The sequence below is a fragment of the Galeopterus variegatus genome, unplaced genomic scaffold (assembly GCF_000696425.1).
Source record: "Galeopterus variegatus unplaced genomic scaffold, G_variegatus-3.0.2 Scaffold180, whole genome shotgun sequence".
Taxonomy (NCBI): domain Eukaryota; kingdom Metazoa; phylum Chordata; class Mammalia; order Dermoptera; family Cynocephalidae; genus Galeopterus; species Galeopterus variegatus.
In genome coordinates this window covers 542178-555854 of record NW_007726291.1, presented here as the reverse complement: position 1 = coordinate 555854, position 13677 = coordinate 542178, and the positions used below count along the sequence as shown (strand labels likewise).

Sequence of the window (13677 nt, the reverse complement as noted above, 5' to 3'; positions counted from 1 at the left end):
CAACCCTCGGTGTTGCGCCCGCACCGCGCTCAGCCAGTGAGCAGGAACCGGTCTCCACATAGGATCCGAACCCTCGGCGGGAGCGCCACCGCGCTCCCAAGCGGCACACTCTCCAGTGCGCCACCGGGCCGGCCCAGCAGGTTGATTGTTTTAATGGTTCATTGATTCATCAGGATATAAACAACTCATTATCCCGGATATGTATCCTATATCACATGCTATGATACAGCAAACTATAGCTATATTTGATATTTTTATTCTGTATCTAGAATATTCTGTATTGCTTCCAATTAGACTTTAAAAAATAGTGGTGACATACATATAACATAAAATTTACCTTCTTAACCATTTTTAAGTGTATAGTTCATCAATTAGGCTTTTAAATGCAGAATATTTTCCTAGAAACATATTGATTTTTTAAAAAATCAATATAGCTAAATATCGTGTGGGAGGAAGTCATTAAGGAGCCGTTCAGTTTCCACCGTAGAATCTGGAAAGGCCCAGGACATAGGCACTACTAGGCACTTCTAAAAGGCAGACCATGGGAGAGAGCTGAAAACAGGGAGTGGTTGAGAATGAGGATAAGCAGTCCAGAGTTTGCTTCTAGTACCCTGTGCAGATGGGGCCCCCCACTCTACTCCCATTAACAGAAAACAGGCTTATTTCTGAGTGATCGTACCACTCAGGAAGGGTGAGATGCTGTACTGACAATAGGAGAATTAAGTGGAAGTCTATATGCTGACAAATGAGGCTGCTAGTTCCTGTTCTCTACTGGGTTCCTCTGATGATTTTTCTTTGTGACACTGACCCAAGAGAGAGCCAAGTTACCAATGTTTAGTGTTTCTCCTATGAAAAAAATCAGCTTGTTGCCATATCATCCTAAAATGAAGTCCTGTCAACATGCCCTTCACACTTAGGAAATTTCCATTTAGCGCTGCAGCACCTTCCTCATTAATATCATTATTCACCTGAGAATCACCAGACATTTGGAGAAAGTCTCCAACATGAAGACAGAGACCAAAACAAACACACAGAATAAAAAGGAATTCAGAGAAACAGAATTATAGTACAGGGAGCATAAAAGAAAAATTCTTCAATTGAAAACTATAATTAATATCCTTAGATAAGGTTGTAGCCATGAAATAAGAACACTGTGCTACAAAAAAAGTCAAAGAATCAAAATGAGATTTTAAAAAACAAACATTATAGCAAAAATTTAAAAATTAAATTAGAGGGTTGTAAAATAAAGTTTATAATTCGAAATTATATAATTAGAAATTAATTAGGAAATATCAAAAGTAGGAAAAATAAGAAAACGAGGGGCGTCAGTTTATAAGGTTTGCAACTATTCAAATTCCAGAAAAGAAGAACAGAGACATTGGAGGGTAAGATTTAAAGAATTAGTGCAAGAAAAATTCCCAGAACTGAAGGGCATGAGTTTTTAGAATGAAAAAAAGAGTTCACTCAACACAGAACACATGAATAGGAAAGGTCTCACATCAAGGCATGATGTAATGCAGGTTTAGAAGGCCAAGGCTAAGAGATTTCAAATGCTTTGGAGAAGAGAAATAGGTCACTTAGAAAGGCTCAGGAAAAAAAGGAAGAGATTATATTACTTGGTATTTTTGGTCATATTGAGAGTAGTCTCACTGTTGGAGGATGGATTAGAAAATCAATAAAATGGGGGCAGTGACCTATGAAAGGAGAGGTCAGCATAATACAGTTTTTGGCTCTACTTTGTGTAGCCCTTATGAGGTAAGCCCTGAACGTTGATTTCAGGGAGGATGGGGGAGAGAAGGTGCTTTTAGGTGGGTGTGTGCATTGCATTTGTGGGGCCATCGGGTGTGGTGTGAGAGGACTGAAGCCTTTTGAGCTTTCATGTAGGAAGTCAGTAAAACATCTGAAACAGGAAAATCAAGCACTGTCAGTACAGTATTTAGAAATATGGCAATAATTACTAGGAGAAACACTTAAAAGGTCTGAAAGTGGTCACCTCTGGGGAGCTGGAGGTAGTAGGGATTGGAAAGAATAAGTCAGAGGGCTGCTATTATTTGATATAAGAATTGTCTGATTTTTTTTCCCTTAACGTACGCACAAAACTTGGAGCTATCCTTGACTTTTTCTGTCACAGCCCATATCTTATCTGTCGGCAAACCTAGATGGTTCTGTATTTAGAGCAGATCTAGAACCTGAACCCTTCTTGCCACCTCCACTGCTGCCATGTGGGTCCAGCCACCACCATCTCTCACCTGGATTCCTGTAGTGTCTCCTTCCTGGTCCCTGAGCCCCTGTCCTTGCCCCTTTTCAGTCTGTCATCAGCACAGCACCCGGACTGATCAGTTAAAACACAACCAGATTGATTATGTTGCTCTCTTGTTCAGAGCCCTTCAGCAGCTCCCTAGTTCACACAGTCAAAGCCAAAGTCCTCCCAGTTGCCCCACACATGCACACACCACCCTTCCCAGCTTTATTTTCTCCATGGCACTTATCATCCTTGAACATGTTTTTTGTTTTTTTACAAATTTATTTTGTTTCTTGTCTGACTTCTTATTAGAATATAATCTCAGTGAAGGTGGGGATTTTTGCTCATTTGTTCCTTGCTGTATTCCCAGAGCCTAGAATAGTGGTTGGCACATAGTTGTCACTGAATAAAGATTTTTAAAATAAATATATTGCTTTTATAAAAATTAAAAATCAATTAAGGGCCGGCCCGGTGGCGCACTGCTACAGTGCAGCGCTTGGGAGTGCGGTGGCGCTCCTGCCGAGGGTTCGGATCCCATATACAGACCGGCCGCTCACTGGCTGAGCGCGGTGCGGGCGCAACACCGAAGGGTTGCGATCCCGTTGCCAGTCCCGGTCCGGTGCGGGCGCGACACTGAGGGTTGCGATCCCTTGCCGGTCACGAAAAAAGACAAAAAGGAAAAAAAAAAATCAATTAAAAATACCACCAGTTCTTAAGCTATTTACAATAAGCTAGTCTAAGCAGCTCATTGCTTTATTGGCTTAAGCATCCACAAGCAATTTGAAACAGAAATCCTGAGGTGTCTAATTGAAAAGATTTGTTTCCACTTGGAAAATAACCATATGCTGTCCTGAGATTACGCACCTTTAAAAATCTGTGCTCTGTACCATCAGTACTTATTACAAAAATTTATCATAATGTTCTGTGCTAACTATTTATGACTCGGATTGTTGAGTTTCACAAACTTTTGGCAGCTTTTAGGCAGAATATTAGTATATATTTTTAAATCACAGCATCTGCTGAGTGAGTGTAGATAAGCATCATAGACGTCTCCTGTAAGGAGCAAACACTAAGATTCTAGTTCTTACAATGTAAGGGAAATGACCTCCAGCAGTCTTAACCATCAGTTAGCCTTCTACTAGATCATAACAGTCCTTGCTGTGTTTTGTTGCTGACTAAAGTGATTTGTATTTCATTAGGGTATTCATTTTCCTAGTTTTGCTTCTCTTCTTAAGATGCCAAATTAGTGATATCAGTATATTTCCGTGGTTACAGATCACAATTCTGCATACACATGATTAGAATTCACAGCAGGAGAACTGGACTATGAGAAGGAATGATCTTTATGCTAAAACGAATACCTGATTAGCACAGGGAACAAAAAAATGAGGACCAAGGCAAATTACATGTTTTTTCTTCGCACTGCCTGCAAAAGTCTTTCTTGTTGGAAATCAGCTGAAAGATAACCTCCGTCCACACCTCTAATTCTTAAATAGTATAATATGGATAATCTTTGGGTCCACAAAGGACTTTAAGTAAAATATTTCAAAATCATATTTCTCTGATGTTGAATTGTTAGATTATAGCTCATTTCATAGAAATAAATTATATTTGTGTTGTCTACTTGCCATGGGACCAAACTTTGGGTCCACAAAGGACTTTAAGTAAAATATTTCAAAATCATATTTCTCTGATGTTGAATCTGTTAGATTATAGCTCATTTCATAGAAATAAATTATATTTGTGTTGTCTACTTGCCATGGGACCAAACAGTTTTTACAGGGATTTTTTTTTGTCGTTTGTTTTGTTTTGTTTCTAGTGATTTCACTGAGCTTAAGAGTTGTTTGAATATTTAGGTAGTTACAGAGTAAAAGTTCTAAATGCTTGATGATGTTTTAGGTACCTGTTATACCAGCATGCATTTTGAGGCAATTCTTTACGTTTTCTTCCCAGATTTCTAGATGTTCTCTTCGGTTGTTGGGTTGCCACACACACTGCTCTCCCCACTGTATCATGAGTTCTTCCTTGTTTGAAGAGTAGATATTTCATTGTATCATTTTGAGGGAAGAAAATGAATTTGGGGGAGAATACTAGTTAAATACCAGGTCATGTGTTGTATATACTTTCATAATCAATATCGAATATAGGCCTGAATGTGGTCAGTCTTTGGCCTGCGAGGATAGGTTTTCATTGTTCTTGTTATTGTTATAGGAACTGGGTGGTTTTAATTTTTGTGAACTCAAGGTGAGAGACCTTCAAATAATTTATGCAAAAAATTCCTTTGGGAGGGAGGGTCATTAAAATTAAGTGCTAGTATGCTCTGTTGTTGTTTTTCATAACTAATCAGTATTGCTGTAGATACATAGACTTCAGTAAGACATCTGACAAAGTCTCTCCTTGTAAACAAGGAAAGCTGTAAGTTGATAGATCAAACAGTTAATGGGATTTCTTGCTGGTTTTGAGAGAGATTTACAGTGGCATGTCGCAGGCTTCTACCCTTGCCCCTAGTCTGTGAAGGGTACTGAGAATTTGGATAATGGGTTAGATGGGCATGTTTATTCAATGGTGGATAAGAGGGCTAAGAAGAATAACTAAGAACCAAATGCCAACTAAAGATTTTAAAAGCTGGGCTGGTCCCGTGGCTCACTTGGGAGAGTGCGGTGCTGGTAGCGCCGAGGCCGCAGGTTCGAATCCTATATAGGGATGGCCGGTGCGCTCGCTGGCTGAGCGTGGTGTGGACCACACTGAGCCAAGGGTTGCGATCCCCTTACTGGTCACACACACACACAAAAAAGATTTTAAAAGCTCACAGACTGAAGGATGAGTTGAAAGAGACTGAATGAAATTTAATTGAGTTCTCATCATCAGTTAAAAAAATTACTATGAAGTTATATACACTGGAGAACTGGCCGAGTTGTGGAAGAAATAGAAAACACGTGAATTTTGTGAGATTAACAGGAATTAGCTGCATATATTGTAGTGGCCTGAAAAAAGCCAAAGGTCACGGTTACAGGTGCCAAATGCATAGAACAAAGGCAGTATGGTAACTGCTTCTACCAAATTCTGCAGGAATGGCCAGCTCACATTTGGTATGTTATACTCAGTTTTTACTATTGTAGTAAAATGTTTTTATCATGTAATATTTGGTACATACAAAAGAATACATGTAAAATGTAAGTTATGAAGTAAATTAAAACAAATATCTAAAGGCCTTATTCTCAGCTTAAGTACTGGAACATTCTGAAGACCATTGAATCAGTATTTTCCTCCTCTACCCCAGAAGTAACCACTATCCTGAATTTGTTTGTCATTTCCTTGCTTTTCCAAAAACAATTCTTCTGTGTTATATATGTATTTTTAAGCACTATGAGTTTTTTGTTTTTGAATTTTATAAAAACTATATTACACTGTATGTAGCCTTTTGCTGCTTGCTTTCTAAAAAATTCAACATTGTTTCTATGATTCATGTTTATCGGCCTTTCTCAACCAGAGTTCTTCATCTGAACCACAGAACACAGAAAATAATTTGAATGGCTATTTTCTCAATTCTCCCAAGAATGGTATGTAAGTAGCTCCCTAAATTTTAGATGTGTAGGAGAGAAGTTATCTCGTATACAATGGATGCTTTAGCCTGGGCAATTAGAGCTTAATTCTGTATTGGAACCTGGTTGAGACAGGCCGAATTGGTATATGTAGCTGTAGTTCGTTCATTTTTACTGCTGTAAAATATTCCGTTTGTGATCAAACTAAAGTTTATGTATTCTCCTATGGATGGAAATTTTGGGTTGTTTCCAGTTTTTTTGTCTTATTATTATGATCTGTGGTGAACATTCTTGTACATATATATCTCTAAGTACAGATTAATAAATGTTTCTCTAGGTATACATGTGAGTGGTATTGCTGGGGACAGCTGCATTTTGATGGGGACATTGACAACTAGAGTGAGTCCTGAGAGGGGCAATTAAAAATAATTCAACCATGTTGTAACCAACTTTTATTTTCTTTATTGTTTCAGGGATTGAAGAGGTTAATGACCATTTGTCAGAAACATTTTCCTACAGATCCATCAAAATGTGTCGAGTACAATGCACTGTGAGATCTGTGTATGGTGTATAGATAATGATAAGAAACTTAAGGAAGCAGGGTACAGACTTCTGGAATTACCACCAGGAATGAGGGAAGGAGAAAACTGGTTTCCAGTTCTCTGATTTCTACCTGAACTGTGCTGGCTTTCATATCACATCTGACTGCAAACTGACTTTTGTGTCTTGCTTTCATTTTTGGTACAAAAAATTAACTCCTGGAGGTTTTTCCTTGCAGGTTAAGTGTGTAGACAGCAGAAGGAGGTTTAAAACAACCTTTTCCCACTGGACCTGAAAGTTGTACTTAGATGATTAAAAATGAACGTTTGAGGATGGATGTAATTACTTCTGTAAAAAATGATAATTTGCACATTGTCTTTTAAGTAGAATTTAAAGAAAATATTTTTATATATTTCAACAAAACTATGGAACCATTGAATGAAACTTCATAGTCCTTAAATGTTGCTTAACTTTTGCCATCTTGCAATAGAATTTGAATGTAAATGTTATTACTGTTAACTCAAGTGTTATTTTTCTTGCATTTCAGAGGTTGCTTTTGTCTTCTAAAGAGTGTAAATTTTAGTATTTGTCATTCTCAAGACAGCTAGAATTAACAGGAAATAGAAGTTTGAAAACCAAAGATGGTTTATTATACCAATGTAAGTTCCAAAAACGTAACCCCACTGCGTCAAGGTTCAAGGTGGGGAAACAGTGGTGAAGCCCATGGGAGTGGTAATTGTGCTGATGCTGGTGGACTGTGTTCTCAGCCAGACAGAGGAGGAAGGTGGCAGCACTGATGTCACTACCCCACACAGTATGTCCCGGCTCTGGTTTTCCACAAGTGAGGACTTGTTCTAGATCCTGCACGGTGTCATACTTAGATCATGGTGACCAATCACTGCCCTTTAGAAGTTGAGAAGGCTCAGTTAATAGAGTAATGGGGGTAAATAGGATGTTCCCTGACCAGGTGGAGTCACAGGAACAGACAGTGGTAAGAGTGGGGGCTCCAAAGTCAGAATTTCCCACCTTCAGATTTCAGCTCTATACCTGCTAACTATATGACTGTGGTCAAGTGACTTAATCTTGCTCAGCCTCAGTGTCCTATCAGTGCATACCTCATAGTGTTATTCTTATGTTTAAGTAAGGTAAAGTGCTTAGCATACTGCCTGGTAAATAATACGAGCTCAGTAAATAATAGTTATTGTGTCATTGTTGTTATTAGAGTAGCTAAAGTACCTCTCATGAGCCCTGTGGTTAGGGGTGTGTATATTCACATCACCATAACAACAGTAATGATGGTGTCAGCATGTGCACTCACATAACCATAACAGTGATAATAATGGTGTTAGGAGTTGTACTCACATAACAATAATAACCATGATGTTAGTGGGAACAATGGAAACACTATTAAGCATTTGCTGTACCCCGTCCTCTGGCTGCTTCCACTTGCAGCCAGTTCTGAGTCTAGAAGGGCAGAGGATGTGGTGGGAGCTGCAGGCTGCCAAGGAGGTGGGGGTGTCAATTCACAATCGCTTATTCTGGCCCCTTTGGGAAGGCTTTTGAAAGCCAGTTTTGGCCACTTTGGTCATACGCTGTGCATAGACAGGATCATTTCTGCTGCTTGCTTGCATGGTGGTAACTCAGGTTCACTGTCCTGAATTGAATTGGGGTTCCCTACCCCCCAACCCCTACTTTGAAAGCCCTTCTTATGATTAAATTAGAGCTTAGGGGAACGTACCAGTATAGACAGACTTAGGCCTAAGATATGACAACATTCTGGACCTTCATCATGTGGCCCTGTACAGGACTTGTTTAAAAATGCTATTGAATGAATACTCCCCAAATGACTTTTCTTTATTCACAATGAGGCCACAGCATGGTTGTCAGTTAATTTCTTGTTGTCTTCCCTTTTGCTGTTAGTTGGTATTCCACCTTAAGAAGAAACTGTATCGTGTGACACCAGTACCTCCTAAAACTGATCAGTGTCAATAGATGGTTTGGAAGAAGAAAGTCACATGTTCTGCAGGGCTGTGACTATTATTAGCCCTTTTAAGCTGGGATGGAGGGAGGAGGTTCAAAGATGTGGATCCCCTCAGGGAAGTTTTCCATTTCCTGAAATTAAAGATCTTCAGATGACTGCAAAATCATAAGGATATATAGAAAAATGACCTCCCTCATTATCAGAATCACGAAAATTTTAGTTCAGCAGATACTATGTATTTCTGGTTTTTGCTGTTTATAGAGCAATAAACAAATATCTTTTTAAAACTGTCACAACCCTGGATTATAACTATATTCCTCCCTTTCTTCCTCCCGACCAGGATTTGATCCACAGAGTTGTGTATTTCTGGATTCAAATTTAGTAAAACTGGTTTCACCTCAGAAGTAAACAGTGCATTTCCTAGGAGTGTCATTGCCAACTGCAAAGATGGAGCAGCATCTTTCAGCATTGCAGCACAGAGCCTGCGGCAATCTGGAGGTCTTGGCTGTGATTTCAGTCTTTGGGGGAAATTAGGAAAATAAAGCTGAGGCCAAAGATAATTGACACATAGAGAGAGATAGGACAGTCCGGATCTTGTTGGAAGAAGGGAGCAGCCCTGAGAGACTAGAGCGAGGCAGGCAGCTGTCACTAATAAGAGAACTCAGTGCTTTCCTGTGGGCTTGGAATGGAAAGCGAGAATTTGGAGGAATAGGAAGTAGGGTTGATAGCAGGACGACTTCTAATGCTCAGCTCTTCCTTCTGGTCATTTTCCAACCTACTCCAACACTTTAGAGCACCCTGGGGTTTGATCTCAGTAACAATTTAGAAATGCCACAGTCTTTGTTGGAAAGAAAGCAAGAATTTATTTTGAAAGTAAACAACTTGGAAAAGACTAAGGAAAGTGTTTCAGAATCTGGTAGCTTTGAATTTGGGGTTTCATATCACTGGCTCTTTTTAGCTACATAACACCCCCCACCTTACCCATTAATGCTTCTTAATATAGAAGGTAGTAGGCTGGAGTGACGCAGTTTCCATGAAAGGTAGCATTGAGATGTGGCTATTTCCTTTGTCTGAACATCTTGAAGAGTGTAACTTAATGGATTGTGCCTTCTCCCTCCCCCAGTACACTCCCATGAAGCCCCTGAAAGAATAACTTTATCCCATAGAAATTTATGGTACGGTATCATATTGGGAGACTTGAGCCCAAAAGCACTTTCTCACGGTGTGTTGATGTAAGAGTTTCCAGCTGTCCGGAGTGCGAGAGCCAGTGCTGGTCCCCAGAGGGTTGCTATGGGAACAATGTTATGGCAACTGGTTTTCATCACAGACCCTGCAGTCCCATAGGCTGACTTATAACCGCATGCTAGTATTTAATGGTTAACAGTAACCTTAAAATCTTTTGAAATTTAAAAATAAGTTCTGGTGGTGTGGAATGACTAGGGGAATGCAGTGTGGCTAGCAGTGCAGCTGTGGTATGTATGAGCTGACCCCATCCAAAATTTTGGAACCATGCTCATTAGAAAGAGTGTTTTTGATGTTTTCCAAAACAGCTTATTCTGAAAGCATTGATTATTTACTTTACTCCCCATTGTAAACTGGGGTACTTTAGACCACTTGCTTCAACTAATCCTTGTGTTGCCAATAATGGTTACTTTATTTAACTGGCCAACTTACTTCTGTTTAGTCTCTTCTTAAGCCCTAGCTTTCTCAACTTTTCCTCGCAGTATTCAGGCTTAACACATACTTTCACCATGGAGAGCAGCTAAGGAGGTTCGAGCTGCTTTTTGAGGATCGTTGGTGATCTCAGATTCATTCACTTAACTTGCTCTTGATGGACCGAGACCGTCAAGAGGCATTCCCGCAGTCTGCTCTCCCTGCCTTTCTGAACTCCGTTTTACAACTGGCTGAAGTGAAACTCTTTGCTGTCAAACTGCTCTCCCCTTAAGTCTTAGGAGACATTAGGACCCATGAGTATTGCAGTCTCAGCCTGGCTTAGAGTTTCTCCCATCCAGTGAAGTGGGAGAGTTGAAGCTGTAGTGTCTGAAACTTTTGGGCCACAGTTTACAGCAAACGCTAACAAATGAATCCAGACCCAGGATTACATACACATGTACAAACGTAACTGGAACAAAAGCACTTCCTATACTATGTGCGAGGCATTCTTGTATTTTCTGTTCTGTTGCTTTTCTTTAAACAATATGCTGGTCGTGACACACTAACTTGATTTTTAACCCATTAATGCATTGTTACCAGCAGTTTGAAAACTACTGCTTAAAGGAATTACCAGCAGAGTTAAGAAAGAAAATGACGTGTTCGATGAATTCTGGGCAAAAGGATCTATCTTTTTTTTTTAATACGGAGATAACACTTGGCTGAACTACTGCTTAAAGGAATTACCAGCAGAGTTAAGAAAGAAAATGACGTGTTCGATGAATTCAGGGCAAAAGGATCTATCTTTTTTTTTTAATACGGAGATAACACTTGGCTGTCAAGGTTAGTGTGAAATTGAGCAGATCATAAAACCTTGAGTAACTTCAAATGCTAAGTACTTCAGAAGCAATAATTCTTAGATTTAAAATGAGACTTGTCCAGAAGAACCAAGACAAGCAGCATATAAGCCATCTTTAAGGCTACTGGCAGCATGGCTGGCTGTAAATTGTTGGGTAAAGTAAGATTAAACAAAGTGTTGTAAAATAAATGGGAGGTCAGTTAAAGTATGAGATAGGGTTGAAACAAAGATAGGCAGAGGGAGTTTAGTGTTATGTATCAAAAGTGTCTGTTGAGAGGAAAGTGGTTTGTTCAGTCCTTTGACAATTATTTCCTAAGACTCAGGAAGCGCTAGATTACATTTCTTTTAATGTTTTTAATTGAAGTATAAATATATATAGAAAATCATAAAACACATCATGATACATTTTTCACAAAGTGAACATCTCCTAAAGTAACTAGCAACCAAATCAGAAAAGATAATGTCATTAATGCCTCAGAAATCGCTTCATGACTTATTCTAGTCACAGCTGTGGTCCTGATTTCTAACATCATAATTAAAAAAAAAAAATCTTTGTTGATATATAACTCACATTCCATAAATTTTACCCATTTAGAGTGTATAGGGGTTTTTGGTATATTCATAGAGTTGTATAACCATCTCCACAATGTTAAGTTTAAAACACCTTCATCATTCCAAAAAGAAATCCCATTCCCACTAGCAATCCCTCCCCACATAGGTTAGTTTTGCCTGTTTTTAAAATTTTGCCTGTTTATAAATGGAATCCAGCAGCATGCTTGACTTCTTTTATGTTTGACTTCTTTGGCTCAGTTTAATGCTAGAGCCCACATATGATCCATTCTACTGTTGACGGACATGTGGGTTTTTTCCGGTTTTTGCATGAACATTTCGTACACATTTCTTAGTGAATATAAATTTCTGGAGGGTATATAGCAAGGTGCAAAACTTCTGGGTCATAGAGTTTGTATATACTTAGCTACAGAAGATACTGTCAGAGAATTTTCCAAAGGGCTGATGCCAGTTTACACTCCCACGAGCAGGATTTGAGAGTTCCACTTAGGATACGTCCTGGCCACTCTTGATATATATTTTTTGACTGGTAAGGGGATCGCAACCCTCGGCATGGTGTGGTCTGGACCATGCTCAGCCAGTGAGCGCACTGGCCATCCCTATATAGGATCCAAACCCGCGGCCTCGGCACTACCAGTGCCGCACTCTCCTGAGTGAGCCACAGGGCCTGTCCTCTTGATATATTTTCTATCATTAGCCCTTCTGGTGGTTATAATGGTATCACACTGTGGCTTTAATTTGCATTTCCGTGATGACTAATAAAGTTGAGCACTGTTTTCATATGTTTAACGCCCATTTAGATATTATCATTTGCAAAGTTCCTATTTAAGACTTATTTTTGTCCATTTTTTCCTATTGAAGTGCCTGCCTTTTTCTTACTGATTTATGGTTCTTATATATTCTGGCTAGATATATGTATTGCAAATAGTTCTCCTGCTTTGTTTGGTAGATATAGTGTGAATATTTCTCCCACCCTGTGGCTAGCCTATGTGCTAGAGTACTTTTTATGCAATGGGGAAATAATCTTATGACTGACTAGCTCAGATATTGGCATAACCTTTGTCAGCTATCTTTGTCAGATTTTATAAAGATAAAATCATGTTAATATTAATGTAACTTTTCCTCTTGTTCAGTGATGTCATCATAATGGCATGCCTAAGAGTATAGAATTTGAGAGAAGAGGAAAACACATGAATTTCTGCACTTTTTGTTACACTTTAGTTTTTTTGGATTATTTCATTAAAGACTTAGCTATTTTTTATTTTCTTCTTTTGTGTGCAATTTTATTTACCCTATATGTGTGGTGTAGACACTGCTAGTTGCTTACCCTATTTTCTTTTTTTTTTTCCTTTTTGTCTTTTTTCGTGACCGGTAATGGGATCGCAACCCTCAGTGTCACGCCCGCACCGTGACTGGCAACGGGATCGCAGTCCTCGGTGTCGCGCCCGCACCATGCTCAACCAGTGAGCGGACCGGTCTCTACATGGGATCCGAACCCTCGGCGGGAGCGCCGCTGCACTCCCAAGCGCTGCACTCTACCGAGTGCGCCACCGGGCCGGCCCTGCTTACCCTATTTTCATTCTCTCTCTCTTTTTTTTTTTTTTTTTTTTACTAACGGCACTTATTTGTTCAGAGCTGCACTGTGCACAGTTAAAACAGTTAAAAAGATTCTCTTCCAGGACTCATTGTAGTTAGGGTTGGTCATGTGACATGGTTCTGCCAATGAGCTATGGATAGATGTCTATTGGGTGGAACTTCCAGGAAAACTATTGCTTTTATAAGAGAAACTAACATACATGTTTTGCCCTTTCCCTGTGGTCATGCTGCTTAGATGCTTGGCAGCCATCCTGTAGTCTTGACAATGAGAGGCACAAAAGATGGCAGAACAGCATTCAAAGCCTCATTCTTTGCATTGTGGAATCATCATATGAAACTTGTACTGCTGCATTAGGGTTCTTCAGAAAACAGAACCAATAGGAGATAGAGACAGAGAGGGATTTATTATAAGGAATTGGCTCATGCAATTATGGAGGCTGAGAAGTCCCATGATCTGCTGTCAGCAAGCTGAAGACCCAGGAAAAGTGGTGTAGTTCCTGTTTGAATCCAAAGGCCTGACAACCAAGAGAGCCAGTGGTGTAAGTTCCAGTCTAAATCCAGAGGCCTGAGAATCAGAAGAGCTGATGGTGTAAGTTTCAGTCCTAAGGGAGGAGAAGACTGATGTCCCAGCTCAAGCAGTCAGGCAGAGTGAATTCTCCTTTACCCCATCTTTTTGTTCTATTCAGGCTTCTGTCAG

At 39.6% G+C, this 13677-nt stretch overlaps 1 protein-coding gene across 1 annotated transcript in view; it reads left to right on the top strand.

The window, feature by feature from the left end:
* PRPF18 (pre-mRNA processing factor 18) overlaps positions 1-8598 on the top strand; it is a 34541-nt gene extending 25943 nt beyond the window's left edge. Inside the window, 1 exon segment of the mRNA XM_008564035.1 lies at positions 6258-8598. Within this exon segment, the coding sequence (XP_008562257.1) occupies positions 6258-6338 (81 nt within the window). The 3' untranslated portion in view covers positions 6339-8598.
* The last annotated feature ends 5079 nt before the right edge of the window (positions 8599-13677 follow it).